This window comes from Mytilus edulis, chromosome 12 (genome assembly GCF_963676685.1).
Source record: "Mytilus edulis chromosome 12, xbMytEdul2.2, whole genome shotgun sequence".
NCBI classification, from domain to species: domain Eukaryota; kingdom Metazoa; phylum Mollusca; class Bivalvia; order Mytilida; family Mytilidae; genus Mytilus; species Mytilus edulis.
The window spans coordinates 47,091,664-47,118,822 of record NC_092355.1 but is presented as its reverse complement, the minus strand read 5'-3'; the positions used below and the strand labels follow the sequence as shown (position 1 = coordinate 47,118,822).

Below are 27,159 nucleotides of genomic sequence, written 5' to 3'. Positions count from 1 at the left end.
TTTTAGTCAACCTTGAAATGATAATCTATCCAACATGATATAACTCAAATCTTAGAAATAAATTACACTTACAACCATCAAAAAAGAAGTACATAGATAAAACCTACACTGTAAAATTCAAAGAAAATTAAATTAATAAATTTTAAACCTTTATAAATAAAAACCATATCTCTTATACAACACAGCAAAATGTCATTTAATGTAGAGAAAAATACCCCAATATGATTAACAGTCCAGTGACAAGTTCAAATAACAACATTGTTTTCTTGAGAGAAAGAAGTTACTATCATTCTGAAGGTTACAGAAAATGTTTACATTAACAAACCAATTGTTTGACAACAGACACAGTAAATGTGACAACCAAATATTTAATAAAAAAGAAACTGCTTTACAATATACTAGTGGTTTTTTAACTGTTAGAATGAATATATTTGTTTTTTAAATAAATACAATTAACTTTTTTCTGCATCAGATCTTCTTTTCCACACATCATCAGGTTTGGGATTTTTTTTTAATTGTTTCTTTTGTTCCTTAACATCATCAATATCTTCATACATATGACTCCTCAAAACTCTTTTCTTTACATTGTCTGCTTCACTTGCAGGCTTGACTTCCTCATAATAGTGTTCTCTGATTAACTTGGTTCCATTTTGTTTTGTCACAATACTAAAAGGTCGCTTAGATTCTGCTTCTTGAACACTTTCATAATTAGGATCTGCTGACGCTGCCATGTCAGATATGCAGTCTCTGACAGTCTGGTAATTAGGATCCAGAGTTATGGTCTCCTGGTTAGATAAGGTTCTTCTGTGATTGGAGTCACTCTCTACTGGTGAGCCAGCTCCATTTGGTAGTCTCCCATCAGCTGATTTAGTCATAATGTGTAAACTGTCCAGGGAAGGAGGTGCAGGAACATTATGAGAACGTCCTCCTAAAAAAATATATAAGTTGAGATTATTATAAAACTATAGACACACCTAATGATACACATCCAAGATAAAAAATGAAAAAATGAACAGATTCATGTAAAGTTACTTTAAAATAGATTTTATTTAAATTCCTGGTAAGCAACACCAACACAAATGTCCATTCTGATCTCCTGCGTTGTTCAAAATACAAATGACATTGCAATTTCAATTGTGACAGCAATCATGTGCATCTAATGTAATATTGGAATAAGATCAGCTTTGTTATTGAATTTGTAAATGTATCACATAGTATAACATGTTCATTAGAAGCTTGATACTAAATTTCAGGAAGCTCTGTGAAGTTTCTAAGTAAATAGAAAAACAACCCTTATGAGACAGACAGAAGAACTATCAGGCGTAAACCAGTACTTCAATTATTTCAAAGCAGGTGTTCAATATCTTAAACGCCTATCTTGTGTAAAAAAAAATGTTTACAAAAATATAGATTCTTTTGATTCAACATTTCTAGGACAACTGCAATTTAAAAGAAATAACTAATCTTTAAAATCATGAAACTGTAAGTACAGGTATTATTTCAATGTCAAATCTGAAATGTTTCTACCATGATGAAGGGACCATCTATCCAAACTGGACACTCATGGGAACATGTTAAGTGACCTAGTAACTTCAGAATCCATTGTGCTCTTCCAGTTCCCAAAAGACTGTCCCTTCACCAAGGAAAACCAATGTTTAATGATGTCATTTGGAACCCAAAGTTTGCAAAAAGTCATAATATATGACACAGGTTCATGGGAAAAGATACTAAATCTTAAAAATAAAATGAAAATGCTTGTAGGGACCAGAAATAAAGCCAATTTTGTTAAAAGCATATGGATCATATACTGTAAATTCAGAAATTATTGCAAGGTTTTTAATCTAAACTCACATTTTGAAATGTTTTATATGAATTAAAAAGGACTTTTTCTCAAAATCGTAAAAATTAAAATTGCATTTCAGTCTAAAATGACAAAATCGCAATAATTCTGAATCTACAGTACTAATATAGGTTCAAATTAAAACAAGAATGTGTCCCCAGTACACGAATGCCCCATTCGCACTATCATTTTCTATGTTCAGTGGACCGTGAAATTGGGGTAAACCCTCTAATTTGGCATTAAAATTAAAAAGATCATATCATAGGGAACATGTATACTAAGTTTGAAGTCGATTGGACTTCAACTTCATCAAAAACTACCTTGACCAAAAACTTTAACCTGAAGCGGGACAGACGGACGAACGAACGGACGGACGGACGAACGGACGCACAGATCAGAAAACATAATGCCCCTCTACTATCGTAGGTGGGGCATAAAAATGTAGTTTCCTTAAAACTAAGTAGTTTTAGGTAAAAATTAATGTCTTCTGTATAATATCATATCAGATCGGTACTTTTTTCAACCTTGTATATATGTTAGCGGCAATAAGTGAAATTAGGCATTAAGCTTAAATCCTAGGCAATAAGCTAACGCCTAGGCATTAAGTTATTGCCTGAAATTTTCAGGCATTAAGCTTATTTCGTGAAATCTGATGATGATTATTCATCCTATTGCCGAACATAATTTTAGGCAATAAGTAAAATCTGGAATTTATGCATATTTGGTGATTTATTCTTGATATAAAGTCGTTTCTTAAATATATTTCTAATATTACATGATTGTATAGTTGTAAATTCATTTGACAGATCTTCAAATTTAGAAATTTTATTTAGTAATTTTAGTAGTTATAAATAGAATTAACTCATTCTTTTTCATGTTTTTGTGGTATTAAAAAGATTTTTTTTTTTAAATGATTGTATCCAATTAAAAAAGGGGAGATTCTATAGAATTATTATAATATTTATTTGAAAATTTGAACTCATCGCTGGTTTGAGCTTCGATGTGCATGCTGGAACATGTCGTAAGCTGGACCTAACCGTATCATTATTTCTGTCCTAAGATTATTTAAAAAGGAGCGATCTTGGAACAGTTTTGATAAACAGGCCCCAGTTCTCATAAAGTTATTATGTAACAAATATATTTTTATTTATATGAATAAATGTCTTTTATTTACTCGCATTAATATTTTAGGCATTAAGCTTAAGGCCAATTAAAATTAACTGATAGATTTTCATCCCCCGCCCGCCCCTCTGAAATCGTCCCGCCCAGATTTTTTTTATTTTGAAAAATTTACGATTTCCGGGTTTTGTTAATTTCCGTTACCGGTAAACGTCAATGATTTCGTTTCTTTCAAAACTTCTTGTTTCAATTTTCGTTTTTCATATTGCTTCGAGTAATTTAGAATATCTCTACAGATCTATGATGACAACATCATCTACCGAGAATAGAGCTTGATTACGGGAAGGGCATAACATATTCAGGTTACGATTAATACGCTGTTCCAAGAATGCAAATCGCTGCGGCATGACACAAATTTCTATGATAAGACAAGAGTGCACACAATGAAATGTCTCGCCTTCTATACTAATCATTGATATTATGTTGATAGTCCTAAGTATAAAGTTATGCTTTATAACATCTGTCACGATAACTAAAAAAAGACCAATGAACCTTGAAAATGAGGTCAAGGTCAGATGAACCATGCCAGGCAGACATGTACAGCTAGCAATGCTTCTATACAACATATATAGTTGACCTATTACTTATAGTTTAAGAAAAATAGACCAAAACACAAAAACTTAACACAGTGCAATGAACCGTGAATATGAGGTCACGGTCAAATAAAACCTGCGCGACTGACATAAAGATCATAAAATATTTCCATACACCAAATATAGTTGACCTATAGCATATAGTATTAGATAAAAAGACCAAAACTCAAAAACTTAACATTTACCACTGAACCATGAAAATGAGGTCAAGGTCACATGACATCTGCCTGCTAGACATGTACACCTTACAATCATTCCATACAACAAATATAGTAGACCTATTGCATATAGTATGAGAAAAACAGACCAAAAACACAAAAATTTAACTATAACCACTGAACCATGAAAATGAGGTCAAGGTCAGATGACACCTGCCAGTTGGACATGTACACCTTATAGTCCTTCCATACACTGAATATACTAGCCCTATTGCTTATAGTATCTGAGATATGGACTTGACCACCAAAACTTAACCTTGTTCACTGATCCATGAAATGAGGTCGAGGTCAAGTGAAAACTGTCTGACAGACATGAGGACCTTGCAAGGTACGCACATATAAAATATAGTTATCCTATTACTTATAATAAGAGGGAATTCAACCATTACAAAAAATTTGAATTTTTTTTCAAGTGGTCACTGAACCATGAAAATGAGGTCAAGGACATTGGACATGTGACTGACGGAAACTTCGTAGTATGAGGCATCTATATACAAAGCATGAAGCATCCAGGTCTTCCACCTTCTAAAATATAAAGCTTTTAAGAAGTTAGCTAACACCGCCGCCGCCACTATCCCTATGTCGAGCTTTCTGCAACAAAAGTTGCAGGCTCGACAAAAACCGTGGAAATTATTATTGATACTGTAAAATGTCAAAAACTTTGTGTCGGGAATTTTGGACTATGAATCGATATCCCAAGCTCAAGAATTGTGGAACACGTTGGTACAAAAATAACTGGATTAAAACAATTAACACAAGCTCGAACTTGTTAGATTTTTGAGATATATTGAGTTCAAAAAGTCGGCAAACATACATTTTGTAGATTTATCCATGTTTTTTTGTTCAGAAACAGCAAACAATCTCTGCCCCAATACATGTAGAACAGTGTTTGCCAATCAGAGATATTAATTTTAAGAATTTGAAAAATCATGTACGATTCCTTGTACATATATACATGCTAGAAGCTTATTATTACTCTTGCATATATGAAGGAAACGTCACAAGATGGTTTGATATGAAATAAAAAATAAAAAATTAAATCCTCCCACCCGCCACATTTTTTTCAAAAATTTGGATGAAAATCTACTAATTAAATTTTGTTGGCCTAATACCTGCACACTTTTTTCAGGATTTAAGACTAATGCCTACAATCATTTGGGCAATAGACTTACTGCCTAGGCGTAAGCTTATTGCCTAGGATTTAAGCTTAATAAGCCTTATTTCACTTATTGCCGCTAACATATATATATATATGATATATATATATTAATAAACTAATCAAACAAACCTGTGGCACCTATTTCAGCATAATGGTCCATAATTGGAGATTGATTTAATCTATTCCTGCTACCATGGTTACCTTGATTTGTAACAACACCATCTCCAGAGCCACCTTCAACCTGAAAAACACATTTAATTATCAACTAATGTTAAACATTTTTTTGCAAACGAAGTCAACAATACATAAGGTTAGTATATAAAACAGAAGATGGGGTATGATTGCCAATGAGACAACTATCCACAAAAGACCAAAATGACACAGACATTAACAACTATAGGTCACCGTACGGCCTTCAACAATGAGCAAAGCCCATACCGCATAGTCAGCTATAAAAGGCCTATATAAGACAATGTAAAACAATTCAAACGAGAAAACTAACGGCATTATTTATGTTAAAAAAATGAACGAAAAACAAATATGTAACACATAAACAAACGACAACCAATGAATTACAGGCTCCTGACTTAGGACAGGCACCTACATAAATAATGTGGCGGGGTTAAACATGTTAGCGGGATCCCAACCCTCCCCTTACCTGGGACAGTGGTATAACAGTACAACATAAGAACAAACTATAAAAATCAGTTGAAAAAGGCTTAACTCATCAGATGGACAAAAATACAAGTGGTCGTGGGTTCATTTTTGGTCCTTTTATTACTGTGAATTCATATAATAAGGTTATACTTGAGGGTAACAATTTTGACAAAAAATGATTTTCAGATGATTATTTGAATATTTCATTTGATGGTTTTTTAAGTCTGTTTGAATTTAAACTAATATGGTATTTATACTTCATTTAACATTTTTCCTGGTTATCCTAAACTAACAAGCTCGCTAATGTTCATTAATTATGTCAGATTAATAAAAAAAAATTTACTGTTGCGTAGAAGTTTTCCAATAATGGTAACGTTACAGCTTCTGTCTGTACATCAGCCACAGTTTCAGCTACTGTTTCGTAAGTATTTCTGGCCAATCTTTGGTTGATACTAGCTAAGGATTCTCTAGCTGTTATCTTGTGATATGGTGGTTCTCTTTTCTGTGTGGTCTGCTGTGTTGTTCCTAAAATTACATTTATATAAATAAAAGATGAATATGTCTGAGGACACTATTGTTGCTACTCAAGCTTGCTATAATCAGTGAAAATGTTGTATAAGAGCATTTGATGTCAACACAAATTTTTAACAAGTCTATTGAATGAATATTTTATATGCGAAAGCATAAATAACATGCTATGGCAATACATAAACAAGTTTCTCTAATTCTTTGGAAATTTATCCCTTTCCGAACCCATTGTATAAAAATATTTAATCCATGTGTGGTTGCCGGTGATCTCAAAAGATCATTGGATGATTTTAAGGGTCATAACCTTTTTAGCTACATTTTTAAAACTGGATGAATCAAAATATGCTAACAGGTCTTACTGAAATTGACAACTTCGTGGAATGTGAAAGGCACTCGAAGGGGATTTTCATTTAACTAAAAAAGAAAAATTATGTTTTAATCATAAATAGTTAAATAAAAATTTTTAAAATTGATACAGCTCTGAATTTGGATTGTGATTAAATAGTTGACACAGCATACTGAGCATACATGTAGGTTTCTGACACAGAATAAATGTGGTCTAAGAACGTAAAAAATTTATATTGGACATTCACCATGTTTACCTTTATAATCCAATATCCAAAATCTAAATACATGCATGACATGGTTAGATTCAGCATATATAACATGTATAAGCCAAGAATTCAATTTTTGATGAAATCAAATAAAGTTCAATTTTGGACCCTTTAGATCTCAATTGATAACAGGGTCCACATATCAAAATCTAAATACATGCCAGGTTATATTCATTGAGATTCAGCATATCAAATTAAAGAACCCCACGTGCACATATTCAATTTTTTTTGAAATCAAAAAAGTATAATTTTTGACCCTTTGGACCTTCATATTACCTTTATGTAGACCAATTTAAAAACAGGACCAAAAATTAAGAATCTAAATTCACGGTTAGATTCGGCATATATATCAAAGAACCACAATAATTCAATTTTTGATGAAATCAAACAAAGTTTAATTTTGGAACCTTTTTGACCCTTATCCTAAACTGATGGGACCAAAACCCCCAAAATCAATCCCAACCTTCCTTTAATGGTTATACATGTTAACCTTGTGTTAAAATGTTATTGATTTCTTTCTATTTACTTATACTAAAGTTATTATCTGGAAATCATCGGTCTAAGACGTCGCTGACGTGATACCAATATACAACCATTTTTTTATTTTTTTTTGCAGTCGCATAAAAATCTGAGCATTTGCATTTGTGCTTATAAAAATAAGAAGATGTGGTATGGTTGCCAATGCAATAAGACAACTCTTCATCAGAAACAAATGAAACTTCAGCAAGGTCTTTTTTTCATAATTAATGTTTTATGTAGATTGAGTCATGTTTGCTTGTAACAAAATTATCCACAATTATCAGAGAAGAATGACTTATAACAGTGAATTAAATGTTGATAGATAACTGCTAATCAATCAATCCTTTGATCTGTGTAACAGCAAATATGTATATACATGATATATATACATTTACATGTATACATGTAGTATCAGGCACAGTGTTGTCATCATTTTAAAATTAATTGACATGTATCATTTAACCAACCAAAAAAAGTATAACCATGATAACCATATCCGTAATATTCCTCTGGATTGAGATGTCTTCTGTGGTAATATACATGATATGAACACCAGTGACCTGATTACTAACATTGCATTTCATTTAGAACAAGAGGCTCTCAAGAGCCTGAATCGCTCACCTGGTAAACAATGCCTTCGGCCATGTTTTTTGACGAAATAGAAAATAAAACACAAACTTTATTTTATACACCCTACTGATCATTCAAATGAAGTTTGGTTGAATTTGGTTGAGTAGTTTTAGAGGAGAAGATTTTTTAAAGTTAGCAAATATGATGAACAAATTGTGAAAAATTGTCATTAAAGGACAATAACCCCTTAAGGGGTCAATTGACAATTGTGTCATATTAACTTATTTGTAGATCTTACTTTGCTGATCATTTTTGCTGTTTACAGTTTATCTTTATCTATCATGTCTATAATCATGATAATAATATTCAAGATAATGACCAAAAACTGCAAAATTTCCTTAAATTTACCAATTAAGTGGCTGCAACCCAACAATGGGTTGTTTGATTCATAGGAAAATTTCAGGTCTGATAGATCTTGACCTAATTAACATTTTTACCCCATGTAAGATTTACTTTAAATGCTTTAGTTTTTGAGATATAAGCCAAAAACTGCATTTGACCCTATGTTCTATTTTAAGTAACGGCGGCCATGTTTTTTGACGGATCAAAAATCGAAGCACAAAGTTTGTGCAGGATAATCTAAGGAACAATCATGGCAAGTTTCATCCAAATCCATTCAGTAGTTTCAGAGGAGAAGATGTTTGAAAAATTGTTAACGACGACAGACGACGACGGATGCCAAGTGATGAGAAAAGCTCACATTTCCTTTTAGGAAAGGTGAGCTAAAAACTGCAAAATTTCCTTAAAATTACCAATTCAGGGGCAGCAACCTAGCAACGTGTCGTCCGATCCATCTGAATATTTCAGGGCAGATAGATTTTGACCTGATAAACAATTCAACCACAGTCAGATTTGATCTTAATGCTTTGGTTTTTGACATTTTACCCCTATGTTCTACTTTTAGTCGTGGCAGCCATCTTGTTTGGATGGCTGGGATACCGGACACATTTTTTAAACTAGATACCCAAAAGATGATTGTGGCCAAGTTTGGATTAATTTGGCCCAGTAGTTTCAGAGGAGAAGATTTTTGTAAAAGATTACTAAGATTTACGAAAAATGGTTAATAAAAATTGACTATAAAGGGCAATAACTCCTAAAGGGGTCAACTGACCATTTCGGTCATGTTGTCTTATTTGTAAATCTAACTTTGCTGAACATTATTGCTGTTTACAGTTTATCTCTATCTATAATAATATTCAAGATAATAACCAAAACAGCAAAATTTCCTTAAAATTTCCAATTCAGGGGCAGCAACCCAACAACGGGTTGTCCGATTTATCTGAAAATTTCAGGGCAGATAGATCTTGACCTGATAATCAATTTTACCCCTGACGAATTTGCTCTAAATGCTTCGGTTTTTGAGTTATAAGCCAAAAACTGCATTTGACCACTATGTTCTATTTTTAGCAATGGCGACCATGTTTGTTGATAGATCAAAACTTTGGATACAATTTATAAACTAGATACCCTAAGGAACATTCACTTGAAGTTTGAAGTTTGGAAGAATTTGGCCTAGTAGTTTCAGAGGAGAAGATTCTTGAAATAGTTTACGACAACAGACGACGACAGACGACGACGGACGCCAAGTGATGGCATAAGCTCACTTGGCCCTTCGGGCCATGTGAGCTAAAAAGTTATGATTTGCGGTAAAGATCTGTCGTTTGTTGAACTGTTGTTATGAATAGTTTCTCTACATATCTTTAAAAATGTCAGAGCCTAGTCTTAGAATTTGAAGAGGGAGACGTGACTTCCCTCTTAGAGAAGAGCAATTCTGGGACTGTTTCAGTTGTGTTGTGTTTTCATGCTTATCTACGTCATATACATGTATACATTAGAACATAAATTAACATGATTGAGAAAATTATTTATTACGCAATAAAAAAATAACCTGGAGACAGGACTAGTATTTCATATGATATGTATTCTGTATAAATTTGTAGAAAATCTTTAACATGTTTAATGAAATATTATTTATTAAGTCATTTTTTGTACTTTTTTTTTATAAAAAGATTATCTCCCTTATTGAATGAGTTGTTTGTGGAAACAAAACATGCTGCTGATCACAAGCTGACCACATTGTCCAACAGCTGTTTTTACTTTTCATATATCGTTTGATTCAATGAATAGTAAAACATTTGTTATGATGTACTATCTTCATGATCTTGTGTACATTAGTTGTAAATCCCTCCTTTTAATTGAAAACACATTATATTTTGTTATTTTTACCTGCTGCACCTGCACCAGCTGCGACTGCTTGATCTGGTGATGACAAATCACTTTGTACTAATGATGACCTTTGTGAACCTATCTGTATCAGTGAAGACCTTTGTGAACTGATCTGTACCAGTGATGACCTTTGTGAATCTCCTTGAACTGATGACCTTTGTGACCCTGCCCCACCAAGTATAGCATCATCAGGCTCAGCATACTCATTATATCTTCTTGGAGGTTCTGGCGGTAACATGTAAGGATCAGTTTCTTGGGACTGGAAAGTAAATGGATGTTGTGAGGTAGGTGTTGGTGTTGTGTCAGACCTCGACTTCATCACCACAGCATATTCATTGGTTGAATTTTCCACAATATTAAACTCTGTTCCATTGTGTGATATATTTGCACTTTTTGTAACATTTATTCTTGTGACTTGATTGGTTCTTGAAGACTTTGGTTCCACTGATGCATATGCATCAATAACTGTAGATGTTCCTGAAGCACCACTTTCCATGTCTCTTTCGTTCACTTTATTATACGGATCCTCAATCTGACTATTGGCTAGTGAATCTATATCATCATCAACCCTATTATATGGGTCATAATCTTTAACCCCAGAATATTGAGGGTCATCTTTCATTTTTGAATAAGGATCGTCTTTTACTTTGGAATAAGGATCATCTTTAACTTTGGAATATGGATCATCCTTTACTTTGGAATATGGATTAAAACTTTGACCCGAATCTGATTCAAAGTCATCTTTAAACTTTGAGTAAGGATCATCCTTGACCTTTGAATACGGATCAATGTCAGTAAAGCTTCCACCCGAACCTTCTTCTTTCAATTTTGCATATGGATCCTCAATTGATTTAACCTTGACAACTGACACTCTTTTGACCTCTGCCACTGAGCCATCACTTCCTTCATTTAGTGTATCATAATCTCCTTCTTCATCCTCAGCCACTTTATTAGCACTAGATAATGGCCGATCAATTATCACATTGTCTTTCTCTTTCTTGGATTTCACTTCACTATAAAAATGTTCTGGGGTTTTATGTTCTTCTACTAGAACTTTTCCCTCGGCAGACATCTTAATGTGGTCATAATTTGAGGCACGCTTGGCTGAAGTTTTAGATGTCGTAAGATGATCATAATCAGCATCTTCCTCCTCCTCATCTTCTGCTGTTTTGAGGGAGGAATTTAAAGAGGATGTAGGTGGCGCTGGCAATTCCCTTTGTCCACCAGGCTGAGGTGAAGAACCAGAACTTCTGTAGGAACTTCTGGAAAACAAAATACATTACTGTCACATAACATATATAAAGACAATCTTAAACAAAATTCATTAGCATGATTGCTGTCACATATTTTTCATACATGAAGACAATCTTAAACAAAATACATTGCTGTCACATAACTTTTATCCATGAAGACAATCTTAAGTGTTTTTGAAAAATAGTTAATATAGAAATAAATATTTACAGTATGTGTTCAATTGTTACAATCTTATGTCATGAGTTAGACAAAAACATTACATCAATGCATTGGGTTTCATCCTTTATCTCATAACATTAATATAAACTAAATGCTTTATTAATTACAGTAGCTGCCCATGTTTATTTAAACTCTTTTAAAATTGAATCTAAGAAATTAATTAAATTTTTGAAAGTATTAAGCAATATAAAAGGGATTTAGAAAGTTTTTCTAAATCTTTCCAAGCTTTATGCAAATGAGCTATCACTTGCTTTCAAATCTGTTGTTCTATACAATTGTATTGCTAATTTCTGTACTCATTCTTATATAAGAATGTATATGTATTATATAATTTGTTTGTCTTTATAATATTTTAGACTATTTCTAGTTCTTTATTCAGCATGTTAAGTCAGTATCAATTATTAATGAAAGCTAGTAATATGCTATTTAATAGTGTGTTCATACCTTGACCCTGGTTCTGGTGGTAAATGACCATTATCTACTGGCGTTACCCCATTATCAACATTGATAACTACACTCTGGGGGTCCAAGGATTCCTGTAAGAGAAACAAATATATCTTATAACTTCTTCTATGTATTTGTATGTTCTTTTGTGATTATATAAGTCAAAGACAATGTCAACCTTGTATTAAAAGTATTGCAAAATATGCTTGACCTGACAATCTGAACTATAACTAAATTTCAAAGAAGTTGTCTTTGTCTTTATGTAAATTTTATTTTGTGCACTGCTGTCATTAGGGAATTGTGATTAAGTACCTACAGAACAAACATTATTTCTAGTTTATCCTGCACAAAGATGATAAGTAAGAAGCTTGATGAACGTTAATAGAACAGGGATACAGGCGATCCCCTCTATCTGGTAAATGACATCATAAAGGCATGCATAATTGATGAGTTTTTCCCGGGGAAGGACAAACTCAAAAGTGGTCTATTTATTTAAACTCTCTCGTTGGTAATCAAAGCAGATTTCTAACATTTTCAGGTAATGGAGTATTTGATATATTTGTATTGACTTTATCGATGTAACACAAATCTTACAAAAAAATATTAATCTTTATGTAGATTCTTTATTTAAAATCTGCACTTTTTCGTAATTGCTGGCTGTTTATTTACAATGTATTTTAATCAATATTACTTTTAAACACAAGACTTTTCTCTTACATTTTTGATAAAAGTACCACTTTTGCCATTTTCTGCTATTTCATCTTCTTTCCTTTTGTCACTGAAAAATATATTGTAAATGCTCCAAACTTTAAAAATATATGTACATGTAACATGAATTTTAAACTAATTAATTATAAGAGAACACATATTACACCATGTTAGACTGTCTGACACCATCAACATTTTGTATATATGGCAGATATTTTATTCAGATTGGTAGCCTTATATCAAACATGCTCCATAAGATGCTTTGACCACATATATAATAGTCAGTGATATAGACAGATGACCAGCTATCCTTATTAAAACTTTAGTTAATCTATCCTCATATGTATAGTGTCTCAAAATACCAAAATAAAATGCTCCCCAGGGTTCAGCTTGAATAAGACATTTTGGTATTTTTATTTGACATAACTAGATTTATTTTACATCTTAATGTATAACATGTATAAGTAGAGTTGAAGTTTGTGTATCATGAATCTACATGGAGTATGTCTATATATTATATGCATGTACAGATGGTTTTTGTAGTTTGTTTTATTGTCCAGTAATTGACTATTGCTTTCTTAATATTTATACTTTAACATTCTGTCTAGTAAATTTTGCAAAAAATATATTTATGACATGTATTCTGCACGATTTACAAAATTTTCTGAGTAGTAAACAATTCAGGAACAAAATTCAGTGCATGTAGTTTGAGATGTCTCAATTATCTATTGATTTACATTTTTTCAACAAACACATTACTGTCTATACATAGTAATTTACCTGTCTCCACAAACACAAAGTAGAACCAGCACAAACAGTACAATACAGGAAACCAGACCACCAACAGCTACAGCAGTCGACTGGGACAACAAACTTGTTGTCACAGCAACAGTCATCTTCACATACAAAGTTTACATTTTTAGCTCTCTTGTTTCAAAACCTGAAAAAAACACAATTATACATATATATTGATTCTGGTATGTTGATAGTGGAAATAATTATAATTAACATAAGGTAAATCATTGAAATAAAATACTGACTATAAACAAGATATCTTAAACTGCAAGCATGAATACATCTAGCACTGTTTAATCAAGTACTGTGTCCATCATTTAGACATAAAACTATTATATTCTTTAGATGAATTTTAAGCAGTTTAACTTAACTAATGATAAGGTTCCTGGCATTCACATGAGTTGAGTGAAATGATGAACATGATGAACATACTGGTAATTTTTTTTAAAAGTTTTTATAGCTGACTATGTATTCAGTATGCTTTTTCTCAATACTGAATGTTTTATGGTGACCTATGCCTATAATTGCTTACTTCAATTCTAACTCTCATGACTTACTGGGGTTACTCTTGTCATTTATGTCAGTTTACAAAAAAGTCACATGTAAGAATTTATATAAACAACAGAAAATGTGTAGGAGTTAATGACAAAGTTTGAAAATATAAATTTCCAAGACGTCCTACCTTATACTCATGAAGCTTCAGTTGTGATCAACATTGAATGGATTAGATGTTTTAAAAATTTGAAATGAATTTTTGTACATTTCTACTATTTAAAGAAAATTTTAAACAAAATGAAATGTTACCTTAAATATGCAGGTACACATGGTACATGTAACTTCCTGAAGACAAAAGAAAGATTTTACATGCAACCAGTAATTATTTCACTGGCAGAAAAGATGCCAAGGGAAGTTACTTCCTGATTTTTTTATCCCTAACAAAACAACTATTCAACAAAATCCAGTTTATCTATTTACAGCAACAAAAAGTATTTTTAAATTTTACTTCCTCCTTTAAGTTTTCAAATTGAATCGATGTTTACATCCAAATAGCTCATGCTCTATTGAATTTAAACCTTTAATATATATACAGTATCGTGTATATAATGTCTATTTTTTTACCCTAAATATATATACATCAAATCTGCTTCTTTCTGCTATGAAAATGACATACAAATACTTTTAATTTAATTCTTAAGCATGTGTTAAGTGCAAAGTTATCTGAGTATTAAGTCTATTTTAGGATTTCCATCTTCCTTCATCCTTCTTTAACAAGTATAACTATATTACTGTTCTGATATAAAAACACAATAGGTCAGTTAATGTCAATAGTGATGTAATTTAGATCTTTCAAGACTCAAACTGACAAACATTGTTCAGTTTCTATATTAATTAAATACAATGTACCTGGTGTATCAAAATCAAGGTATGATTCAGACTGAATCTAAATTCTAACCCATTCATTTCCATTTACATATCAACATGTATATATATATATATATATATATGTGTAGATTAAATTCAAACTTACTTAAGTTAAATTTACATAGAATTTTTAAGTCATGATCAATGATGATACATGTATATATTATTATATATATATCATTTATATTGGAAGCAAATGAAACAACTTGATATTTTTGTTATTGTCCCAAATGACTCAAATTAAGTCTATATCATGTATATTGCAATATTAATTATCTGTTGAAAATATTATTTTTTGTTGTTTCTCAATTTGATCAGACATGTCATTTGGCACCGATTTCAACAACAACAAAAACTTCCAGCATTCTACCATTGTCAAAAAGCATGGTTACATGGCCAGATGGCTGAGTACTTTCAATTTGAATTTATAAGTACAATGTATATCTTAGCTTGTGCCTTTTAGCAAATTATTATTTCTGCAATCACTATCCTTCTATATATATATATATTAAACATTGATGTATTACATATTGAGTATTTTTTCTAATTTATCATGAGCCATTGAAGTGTCATTTGTAGAAAGGTCAAAAATTTAAATACCAGTACATCATTTGTACATGTACAACACAAATGTACAACAATGTTTTACATCTTGTTTTTTTAGATTAAACTCATTCCAAAGATGGTCTTCAGCAGATTTCAAATTATGTAATTATATAACAGGTACATATATATCGGCTTCACAATAATCATGATAATAGTATCCTAGAATTTATCACAGAGCTTCCATTTATCTGTTTATATCCATTTCAATCATTTTTTTTATGATCAAAACAAATGTAGTACCTGTATAATGCTGTTCTACTGGAGACTTGAAGTTAGCCCCAATATTCCCTAAGCATGCCAGTTATAAAATAAACAGAAAGAATTTAGGAAATTGAATAAGGTGAAATAGCTTCAAAGATGCATAATCTGGTCCTAGAAATGACTGCTGATATTAAAAAGACCTGCTTCCAAACTCTTTAACAAAAATCATGACCATGTGTAAAGGGGGGTCCCTAACATGTAAGTTAAACACCCCTTTAGTTAAGTACCAGAAACAAAGACATGTGGATGCATTCTTACCTTATTTATACCTATCCTTTTCTAAACATCAATACTTTATAATCAATATGTTAAACACAGTTAATTAGTCATCCTACCCCCAGGTATTCCATTCATGTTCATTCACAAATGTCCAAACATAGATATTCATCAGGATACAAGAATTTCACCTGTAACAAATAATGTTAAATGATCAAATTATGGCCTTCAGTTACATCTTACTATCATTATTGATAATCTATCTTGTTTGGAAAAAATGTTAATTTTCATGTTTACATTATTGAAATACATGTACAAAAGGGCAAGGTCTTATAAACTCAAGATAAACATACATTTTGTAAAGTGTGTGAACATTATCTCTTATATTTCACAAATAGTTTATTTTGTTTTTTAATATATATAAGAATTCCCTTCTGTAAGACAATAAATGTCAATAATCTAACATTACTGCAAGGGGTCAGATCTCCATTGAGAACTAATAATTGTGTTGAGAAGGCATATGTTTGTCTTTGGTGGATGATTAAGTACAACTGTATCATGCCATGTATATATTTCAAATTCAAAGTTACACAAGTTTGTAGTAATTAAAAATGTATACAAAAAAGGTCTAATGAAGGTTATGGCAACTGAAATGTTGCTGAACCTAATAACAATAATACTAAACAATGCTTAAACATTTTGTCATTTCCTACATTGGTTACAATGTACAAAAAAATGATGTATGGCAATGTATGGCAAAAATCTAAAATTGACTCTTTTTTGAAAATATATAAGAAAGATCATTTTTAATATATACAGTATATATGTTGTGTACAAGTTATCATTTTGTACAAATTATAATTTGTACAAAAATATTGTACACATTATAATTTGTATTTTGCCTTTGTACAAATTATAATTTGTACAAAAAGTGCCTGTACAAATTACAATTTGTACAAAATTTGACCAAAATTCACTTATAACTTGTACAACAGTTTTAAATATGAATTTTGGTGAAAAATGCATTGATTCACATATAGAAATGTAATTTACTGACCACACATTAAACCTTATAAACAAAATACACCGTTTTCACACGACTACAAAAGGCAGATTGAATTTCGTAATTTTTGAGAGAAAAAAAGTAAACAAATACGATTTTTTTCAAATTTTTAATACATAAACCACTTTTCCTTTACAAAAAAGTATCATTCAATAGTACTGCATAATTAGTTCTAGTCGATATTTGGATTTTTTTTTTAAATTCAGAAACTTTGCAAAAATGAGTATATTTGTAAAATTTGATATTATGGATCGTGAAAAGGATCTCGACAGATTTGTTGCCACTTATTCATTATTTCAAAAAGTCCAAGGAAACAATCAAATCTTTCTTTAAACAAGTGATGATTTATATTTGTAATTGGTAAATCAAAAGATTGGATTTACATGACTTATTCCACTTAAATTTTGTTTGTGAAAAGATTGATGGTTCAATGCCATTGGGTCTGATGATTTTATAATACTACACCAACTAATTTTCTTATAAAAATAAAAGTCTGTCTGTCTGTTCTGCATAAGTTGTATTTTGTTTTTAAAGTTTTTTATTGCCTCAACTGATTTCTGTTAAGTTGTATGCACAGTCATATTTATTTATAAAACAAAGATCCTTGTTAAAAAAAAAACATTGATAAAAAACGACAGAAAAACATCTGACATATTCCTGACTTTAGCAAAGTCATATTCCTAACCAAATCGTGGGTTTAATCTTGCTTTCTTTTAGGGATATTTATTTTTCTAAACCCCTAACTGTGACAGTGAAATACACATTTTTATTCACAGCAACGGTTCATGAGCTTCATCGCTTGCTATGTGAAGCAGTTAAAACTTGGTCGTCATTGATTTGAGAGTCAAAAAATGTTGTGCAATACACGATTTCATAAATCACTACATCACCTGCTTAATTTTGAATTTTGTAACTTAGATGTACTGTGAGGTCATTTAATAGCAATTCAATAATGTGTATCAATGCTTTTTTTCACAAATATCCATATGATAAATTATTGTACAAGTTATAAGTGATTTTTTGCCCGTTTTTGTACAAATTGTAATTTGTACAAGCACTTTTTGTACAAATTACAATTTGTACAAAGTCAAAATACAAATTATAATTTGTACAATACATTTGTACAAATTATAATTTGTACAAAATGATAACTTGTACACAACATATATATATATACAAATATAAAATTGATTTCAAAAGGGAAACTGACAAACCATTCAGTCCAACATATTTCTCCAGTAACAAAATTTAAAATGTTTCAACATATTTAACATGTTTAAGACAAAAATCATTCAATGTCCTATAGCTATCATCATTATTGTAACCTGAGTTTCACTTTTATTTTATGATCATGATGATAATGAATAGTTGTAACTGAATCTAACTGCAGTTAAATCAATATTTTCAGAATTGAAAGAACTGTAGTGTTTCATTTTTTGGAACATGTACACAAATCATGCAAATGATAAAATCATGATGATGTTACAAATTCACTGAGTATACAATACTGTATGCTATGACAAAAATAACCTCTCATGAAGTTCAGATCTTGAATTAATACATATACTGTGGATTCATTTATTTTCATGGGTACTAATTTTCGTGGATCAAGGAAAACCTACATGTTAGAAAGTGGATATTTAAGTTCGTAGTTTTGCAAAAGTCTGCATACAAGCCTATAGAAAATATGTTCCTTGTTGAATATTTAATTTCTTGGTTCGCCTGTATCAACGAAATCCACAAAAATTGGTATCCAACGAATAATAATAAAATGAATCCACAGTATACATGGTATGTGCATTACAATACATGTACATGTATATATACGTACCATTAATAAGGAAACCAAATACATAGTTTACTGTATTTTGATTGAGTTTAACCAAAATCTACAGCATTTCAAATTTCAAATGAAGTTTGCAATCATAATTACCCAGAACATGCCATTTAAATACATCATAAAAGTCTTAAAATAGAAAATGATACACATTTTGTACATATTCATGGCTAAAATTAATATTCCTTAATCAGCATTAAATATTAATCATGTTAATAGTAGCTTCTAAAAATAAATTGACAGCTAAGGCCACACCAATTTAAATTCTTGCACTACAGTTTTTTGTAAACATAAAATAGTAGGTTATGACAATATTAAAACTTGATATATATCACTTGTGTTCTCACATTTCTTTAATTTATGAAGTGTTATTTCCCTCAGTGTTCACCAAGAAATGATTAGCAATGATTAGATGTGGTAAATATGTGTGCCAATGGCTCCATCCAAGTCATAATCAGGTTTAGAACAACCCCTCAATGTTGTAAAATATCCCTTTTATGAGGGCTCAATGCATTGCAATATAACATGTATAAGTTATAATATATTTTTTTTGTAAAAAACACTTTTTAGTGCAAACATGACAAAAGGGATACACTTTTCCCAAAATCTATCTGGTATTAAATGGTCAAAACATGTACAAAAATTTTGTAATATTCCTGGATTTTAACCATGATCCAATTGTTAACACATATTATTTACTTTTAAATTATTCAAAAAATTAAAGTGGACCCCTCTTTTAGAAAAGTTACAAGTTTCAAATTATGAAATATGATGCATTTCTGCTCTTTTTTAAGCAAAAAATTCTAAGGTTTTCCAAGAATTTGTATAGTAGTACTAAACAAATCCTTGGTTTTTTTCTATTTTCTTTTCTACAACAGTAAAATGACACCTTGCCTGAGGGAGGGTTGTTCCCAACCTGATAATAACAAATTCAGGTCATAGTTCTGCCTTTTACACAGGGCTTTGACTTAGACCAAACAGCAAGCTATAAGGGCATAAGGGACCCCAAAATTACTAGTGTACACCAGGGATGGGGTCGATTACTTTAAAATGTAATCGATTAAATTACAATTACTTTGCTAATAAAATGTAATCGATTACATTAGATTACTTTTCTTTAAAGTAATCATGATTACTTTAGATTACTTATGATTACATTGTATATTGCAATATCAAATTTTTTTTTATAATTTTTTATCCTCACAAAAAAGCTAATTTTGGTGATTTTTTTAAAAGCCTTAATTAAAAGAATTTATAGACAAGTACAGTGTGTAACATGTGTAATTTGATAAAATAGCTATTACAGACAAGTGCATGTCCTTTCTCTATGTAAAAGATGTAACTTTATTTTTTTCTACAAATTTTAACCAACTGCCTAATTAACAAAAAACCTGAACAAATAAGGAAAAATTAATTAAGTATAGTTTTATTGTCTGTTGGGACATAATTGACACCCATTAATGTTTTTACAGGCGTTAATCACCACTTCCATTTTTTTTAACAAACAATAGGTGAGCTGGAATTGGGTAGTAAAATTTTATTGTCTTAATAACAATATCAATATATAAAATGCAATAAAGAAAGATTATCATATCAAAATAAAAAGTGGTTGATTGTCATTATTTTGTTTGAAATTTTTTATTACTTGATCTAATTAATAATTATTGTCAGGTGAAAACACAAAACAGCTTTGTTACTTCAGGAAAATATATACATTTCTCTTTAAATTAAGAAACAGTTTATTTTAATAAAATATATTTTGTACTAATGAATCTTCTGACGTCACCTGTTGTTTACTATGTATATTGTTTGTAATATTATGCCATATGTATACACTATACATGTACTTGTTTATACTGATGAGCTGTAAGGCTCAAAAAGTTAATAAAGAACAAAAATTAGAAAACACATATTATAAACGAATTTATGGAAAAGAAAATTTATTCAATTTGTCAATAAATGAAATCTGGTTTTAACTTCCATTTTGAATTAAGTGAGCTCATATATTTATGTCGACCATCAAAGTAAAATTGGAACTAAATGTTTTCTGCATTTGAATTTCAATGTAGTTATGTAAAAATATTGGTTAAACTTAAATGAAATTGGAGTTAATATCAGAAGTTTTCAATCAAGGAAAAAAATGCTTTCTACACAGCTACTTATGCATCTGTAGGTACTATTTTTGTACCTTAAATCTGTAATACTGGAAATTTACTTGTAATATTTAGTACTATTTCTTTACTTTACTGTAGTACTTAAATTTCAAGTACAAATCAAGTACTGTAAAATACAGGTACCTAAATATTACAATAATTCTTAAGTAACAAAAAAGTACTCATTATTAAAAGTAGATTTCCAGTACTACAGATTTTTGGTACATAAATAGTAATGGCCCCAAATCAATCTGGACAGGTGCATAACATAAGACTGTGATTTTAAAACAAGTGATAATATCTTTTTATTACATTTACCAAAAAAAAAACAGTGCGGGAAATAGACATGATTACATTTCCGGATGTTGAAAGCGGGAATAAAAAAAATAATTCTAAACTGCGGGCGGGTCTGTCGAACAAGGAATTAAATTGGTGTGGCATAATCACCTCAAGACAATACAACATTTCTTAATACATAATTTAAAAGCATATAATTTGTCCTTTTTTAAAATTGTCCATTAACAAAGAAACCCTTGTTTTCCCACTTTTTTACACCTTATTCCCAAACGGTTGAGCCATAACCCCCAAAATCAATCCTAACCATCCCTATATGGTATGGAAACTTGATGTATAATCATGAAAATGGCACTTTAAAAATATGATTGAATAAAGGGCAAGCCAAAAATTGTCTTATACATGTACATGTATATGTAGACTGCAGGGGTTTCAGCAAGAATTTTTTAGGGGGATTAATCCCTTTTATCATGTTTATGCAAGATGAAAATCAAAACCTTATTTTGGGTAACAGTAAAGGATAAAGGCTTTTTAATAGTATTAAAACTAGCTATAAATATGCCCAGGTCCTTCAAGGACAAGGATCTTTAAATGCCTTAGGCATGCAATAAATGTAGGCAGTGGAATGATTTTACTAGTACCACCAGGTGTGATCACTGATGGTTAAATAAGAAGATAAGACATCCAAGAACAACTCATAAGGAACCAGAACATTTAGTTCACAATTTCAGTTATTTAATTGGACATCCTGATCAACAAAAGTTGGATTCCATTTTTCTTGACATGTTCAAGGCATAAATGAAATTGTAACGACTTATTATAAAGACTGTCCATCATGTCTATTTTAAATGTATTTAATAAGAGATTAGAGCATTCAAAATCACATTTACATGTACTTGTGCTTTTTAAACAAGAAATTATAAATTTTTTAAAATATATTTGTCTCTCTGGTTAATAATAATTTGATACTAAATAATTTCCTATTTTACATTTAAGTGAGTATTAAATTTATAAAAGATACGTTCACACATACATATACATATACACTGTTCACGATAAAGAAAGCACATGTTTGAATCGTAAAAAATAAGTTTGATTTCAATGAAAAGTTTTATAAATTGCGATGAAAATACATTCAAATGACGAAACTACGTCAACCAAGTTGGAATACATTTGTAAGTAATCCTCAAAGAAATTTTGAAATTAAATTACTGCAACACTATCAATCAACGGGGAAAACAAAAACAATTGTTAAATTGACAAAACTACAAAAACGTCCAGGGATAAACAAACGGCAAATTGTGGTCTTTTGAGCATTTACATTGTATGTCCATGATGTCCTGAAATTGAAATGCCGACAGACAGAATGTAATGGCTAAATATTTACAATGGTCAATTATGATCATTGACAATGAATGAGGTTTGATTAATGGATTAATCCACTTCCACTTGTATTTTTGTCCATTTGATGAGTTAAAAGCCTTTTTCAACTGATTTTTATAGTTCACTCTTATGTTGTACTGTTATACCACCTGACCACTGTCCCAGGCCAGGTTAGGGGTGGATTTGGATCCAGGGTATGAAATTAGCAGGGGCCCACAGGCCAATGGCCCCTAAAATTTGGTGTGGGCTACTTAGATTTCTGCTTTTCTTGTATAGGACTTTATATATTGGCTACAAAATTTAAGCTGTGGGCCACATTTTGTACCACTGCCAAAGTCTTAATTTCTATCCCTGGGATCCCAATTTAACATGTTAAACCCTGCCTCATTATCATGATTATGTATGTATGTGCCTGTCCCAAGTCAGGAGCCTGTAATTCAGTGGTTGTCATTTGTTTATGTTTTACATATATATATTTGTTTTTCGTTCATTTTTTTTTATAATATATATATATACATGATATATAAAACATGTAAAATAAGGCAGTGAGTTTTCTGGTTGGAATTGTTTTACATTGTCATTTTGGGGCCTTCTATAGCTGACTATGAGGTATGGGCATTGCTCATTGTTGCAGACTACACGAATGAATTTTATTTTTACAGGACATTCGGTCTGGTAGGCATCCTAGCTTTACCAGACCGAATGAAATTTTACCAGACCGATTTTTTTTACATCTAATTGTATATTATCCGGAAAAAAACAACAAACATATGACTTTGTTGTGCCCTACTCCTCCCTAAATGCACAAAAACAAAATGATGTTACAAGAGGGTATATTGTTATGAAAGTTGTGCACAATTGCTTGAATGCATATCAGTGAAGAGTAAGGCAGCAACCATTTGATTTTCTTGAAAAAAAAGTTTGTATCCAGTTTTAGGAGAAAAAAATAATTTGTTTTGAATTCTGAAAAAAAAAAAATGTTTATTACACCCTCATCTGCCACTAAATGTAATGCTAAAATTGAAAGAAAAAATTGTTTTCGACTTGTCGCGTAAATAAAAGTTTGTACAGAAAAAAAAACCATAGGCCCCCCCCCCAGAAAATTAAATGGCCTAATGTCCCATTTTATTGGATTTTGACAATGTTTGTGAACTAAACATAATTTAGAGTTTCTGTATAAAATATTATTTCCTTTTTCATATTTTTTGGTTTTCAATTCTAGTGTTTATATTTCATAGCTGAATATTGTGATCTGCTTGGATTTTTATTCATTTATTGTATTTAATCGGCAAACCCGGAATTATCCTTATCCGTTTCCAGAATCGGTTTTAAACGTTTTATTTACATTTCCGGTTGTGCCAATGATGGCAGCCATTGTTGTTTTTGACAGTCAGATACGTTTTTACCCGGATTTACACATTTCTGGTTGGCGATTTTCGGCATAAAGCTAGCGGTTGAACAAAATAAACATCGCTGTGATGAATAATAATGATGAAAATGAATTTGAAATCGTTTGGCAATTTTGCAAGACTGTTACAAAAAATCCATGAAAAAAACACACCGGACATTCGGACCGGAATTTAACAAAATTTTACCAGACAGATCCATTATTCACGGGATTTGTCCGACAGTCCGACGTATTTCGTGTAGTCTGTTGTTGAAGGCCATACGGTGACCTACATGTACAGTATACATGGTATAGTTGTTAATTTTTGTGTCATTTTGGTCTCTTGTGGACAGTTGTCTCATTGGCATCATACATTTTGTACATGTACCACATCTTCTTTTTTACAATCAACCTTCTGGTGGCGATAAACGTATTATCTGTTATCACAACATATCACACCTGCTGTAAATATTAACTAGCCGAGGGTCATAAACTTTTCATAAATATATATTAAGACAGGTAGAATAATGGTAATTCACCAAAATATTATGACAATAAACGTAAAGGCATGGACATGCTAAAAAGGGAAGGGCGTCAGAAGAAGGGCACAGGGTGGCACTTGTAGAAGGACGGGCTGATTGTCGTCCTGTTAAAACAACCAAGCTGGAACACTGTTAATTACCAAGCATACACCTTATCGCTAATCCTGGCTGACCCGGCCTCTTGAAATTTTGACGCAAACAACAATCCCTTTTCCATTGTGGCGTCAGATATTTTGTTTTATGACGTCAAAATATTACGGGAACCTGTGTGATTTCCCGAAATGGCGGACAAATAGCGATAAGGTGTATTGTAAAATGTCATGACTAAATAATTTATGTGGACTACATTGTACATGTTGTATATCACAGGTTGGGGACAAACCCCCTGGATGGTGATTATACCTGTATAGAGGGATAATCCTTCTTTAGAGGGATAAAATTATCCCTCTATAGAGGGGTATTTTCGTTTGCACTGGATTTAAAGCAAATTAGGGCAGAATGGCATTTTCTAGTTATATTGGCTATAATCTCTAGCATTATATGCATCAACATACAGTGACATATGCACTTTACTAAAAATTGGGATAACCAGTTTTCTGCTAAAGTGACAAAACTTGCAATCTATTGTATACCTCTCTGAACACCTGATCAACAACAAAAGGAATAGTTGACCTTTAAATTTCATGTTAAATCTAACAACAGAAATTCTGTTCAGTGAGGCATAAGTGAGTAGAATTTACCTGATCATCACAGCTTTCAATCATGGTGAACAATAGATTTTATATTTAGTCAGATAAGCATCAAACTGGGCATGTGCATATTAAATTAAGTACATCAATTGGTGCATCAACTGTTCCAGGTTACTGCCATAATAAGTAGAGAATGCCATTCTGCCCTATTTTGATTTAAATCCAGTCTAAACAAAAATACCCCTCTATAGAGGGATAAATGTACCCCTCTATAGAAGGATTATCCCTCTATACAGGTATAATCACCATATAGAAGGTTTGTTCCCAACCTGTATCATACATTGTATATACAGTATATGTATATGGGGTGTTTTTTTTTTATAAATTAGACTATTTCACAACTACGTTTCATATTATTCATGCCAGGGCCTTTTGTAGTCAGATTTAAGTAATGGGGTTTCTCTTTGTTGAAGGCTTCCAGGGTACCTATGTTTGCTTCAACTTCATTTGAACTTTGGTGGACAGCAATCATATTATACATCTTATATAAATAAAATCTTTAAATCAAGAAGCAAAATTGTAATCATTGTGAACTGATAATTGATTTAGGGTTGATAAGGATCTTCCCCCAACTAGGTAAAGATGCAGTAAAATCAACGGTGGGGAAATCATCTGAACAGTTGAAAAATAATTTATCTTGTTTTTTGTTTGAAATTGAAGTTATGAACTGAGATGGGGGAAAAAACATGTTCTATTGGTGTAAACAGTAAAATCAGTCTGTACCTCAGCATTTAGCTTTTCAATGGTAAAGTATAAGCAATCAGTGTGAATCACAAATAAACAAGCTTATAATTTTACCTTTCAAAACAGGAAGTTATCTATTATTCACGAGTACAATATTATGCAGCTCCGGATTATAAAAAAACAGTTTCGGTAAACCTGAAAACGTTCTTTCCGGATTTATCAAAGTATGATTGTACATTGCAAGTTAAAGTAAATTTTATTTAGAGTCGGCATATATCTCGGGGGGTGGGGGTGGGGGGGGGGGGGGGCACTTGCTATAAAATTAGTGGTAGGGATGAGCCGCTGGAATAGGTGACTTGTTCATGCTCTATGATATATGAAAAGGGTGATGTGGTATTTCCACTGATACCAGTGATAGATGCAATAAATCCAACTATTTTGACATTTGCACCTTATTAACATTCAAGGGTTTGTATACATAAAACATGATAACAGTTATTTAAAGAATTCCATTGTGACAGCATCCTTCAAGAGGGAACGGCAATGTAACTTTGTCACGATCAGTTTTTAATTAATATTTAAACATGTTAAAATCAGTGAAGGTGTTACACTCTGGGGTGATATTACATGATTTATCTGACCATAGATGTATATACTAATACCATCTATGATCTGACCAAACGTCTTTTATATGTATTGTATTTTCAAATTTAAATCTTCATAATGATAAATGTAAAATGGACAATAAGAATAAAGTGTTTAAGAAGTGACGAATTTATTGGAAAAGAAAAGGATATTAAATTGCGACTATTTTGCTTCTGAACAACAACTCGATATTTAAGTTAAAAAAATAACCCCCCCCCCCCTCCCCGAGGCATATATATACATAATACTGTGACAGACAAAACATGAGCTCTGGTGAGCTCTTTAACCGACTATCACATAAAAAAAAATCATGCAGCATTATGCAAATACTATC

The 27,159-nt window shown here is 31.3% G+C and overlaps 1 protein-coding gene across 4 annotated transcripts; it reads right to left on the bottom strand.

The window, feature by feature from the left end:
* Positions 1-26,342, bottom strand: LOC139498660 (uncharacterized). 4 transcript variants are annotated; one of them, XM_071287157.1, is made up of 9 exons: positions 26,295-26,342; positions 16,131-16,279; positions 13,569-13,728; positions 12,798-12,858; positions 12,081-12,172; positions 10,164-11,425; positions 5,990-6,171; positions 5,119-5,230; positions 1-928 (listed from the first exon to the last, which is right to left on the bottom strand). In XM_071287157.1, the coding sequence occupies exons 3-9, from the start codon at positions 13,682-13,684 to the stop codon at positions 453-455; spliced, it is 2,301 nt and encodes a 766-aa protein (XP_071143258.1). In that variant the 5' UTR covers positions 13,685-13,728; positions 16,131-16,279; positions 26,295-26,342; the 3' UTR covers positions 1-452. The 4 variants fall into 4 exon arrangements, with proteins under 4 accessions (XP_071143258.1, XP_071143261.1, XP_071143259.1 ...); XM_071287160.1 differs by having other exon boundaries at positions 16,208-16,279; positions 26,295-26,318; XM_071287158.1 differs by having other exon boundaries at positions 26,220-26,306.
* Positions 26,343-27,159: the final 817 nt, after the last annotated feature.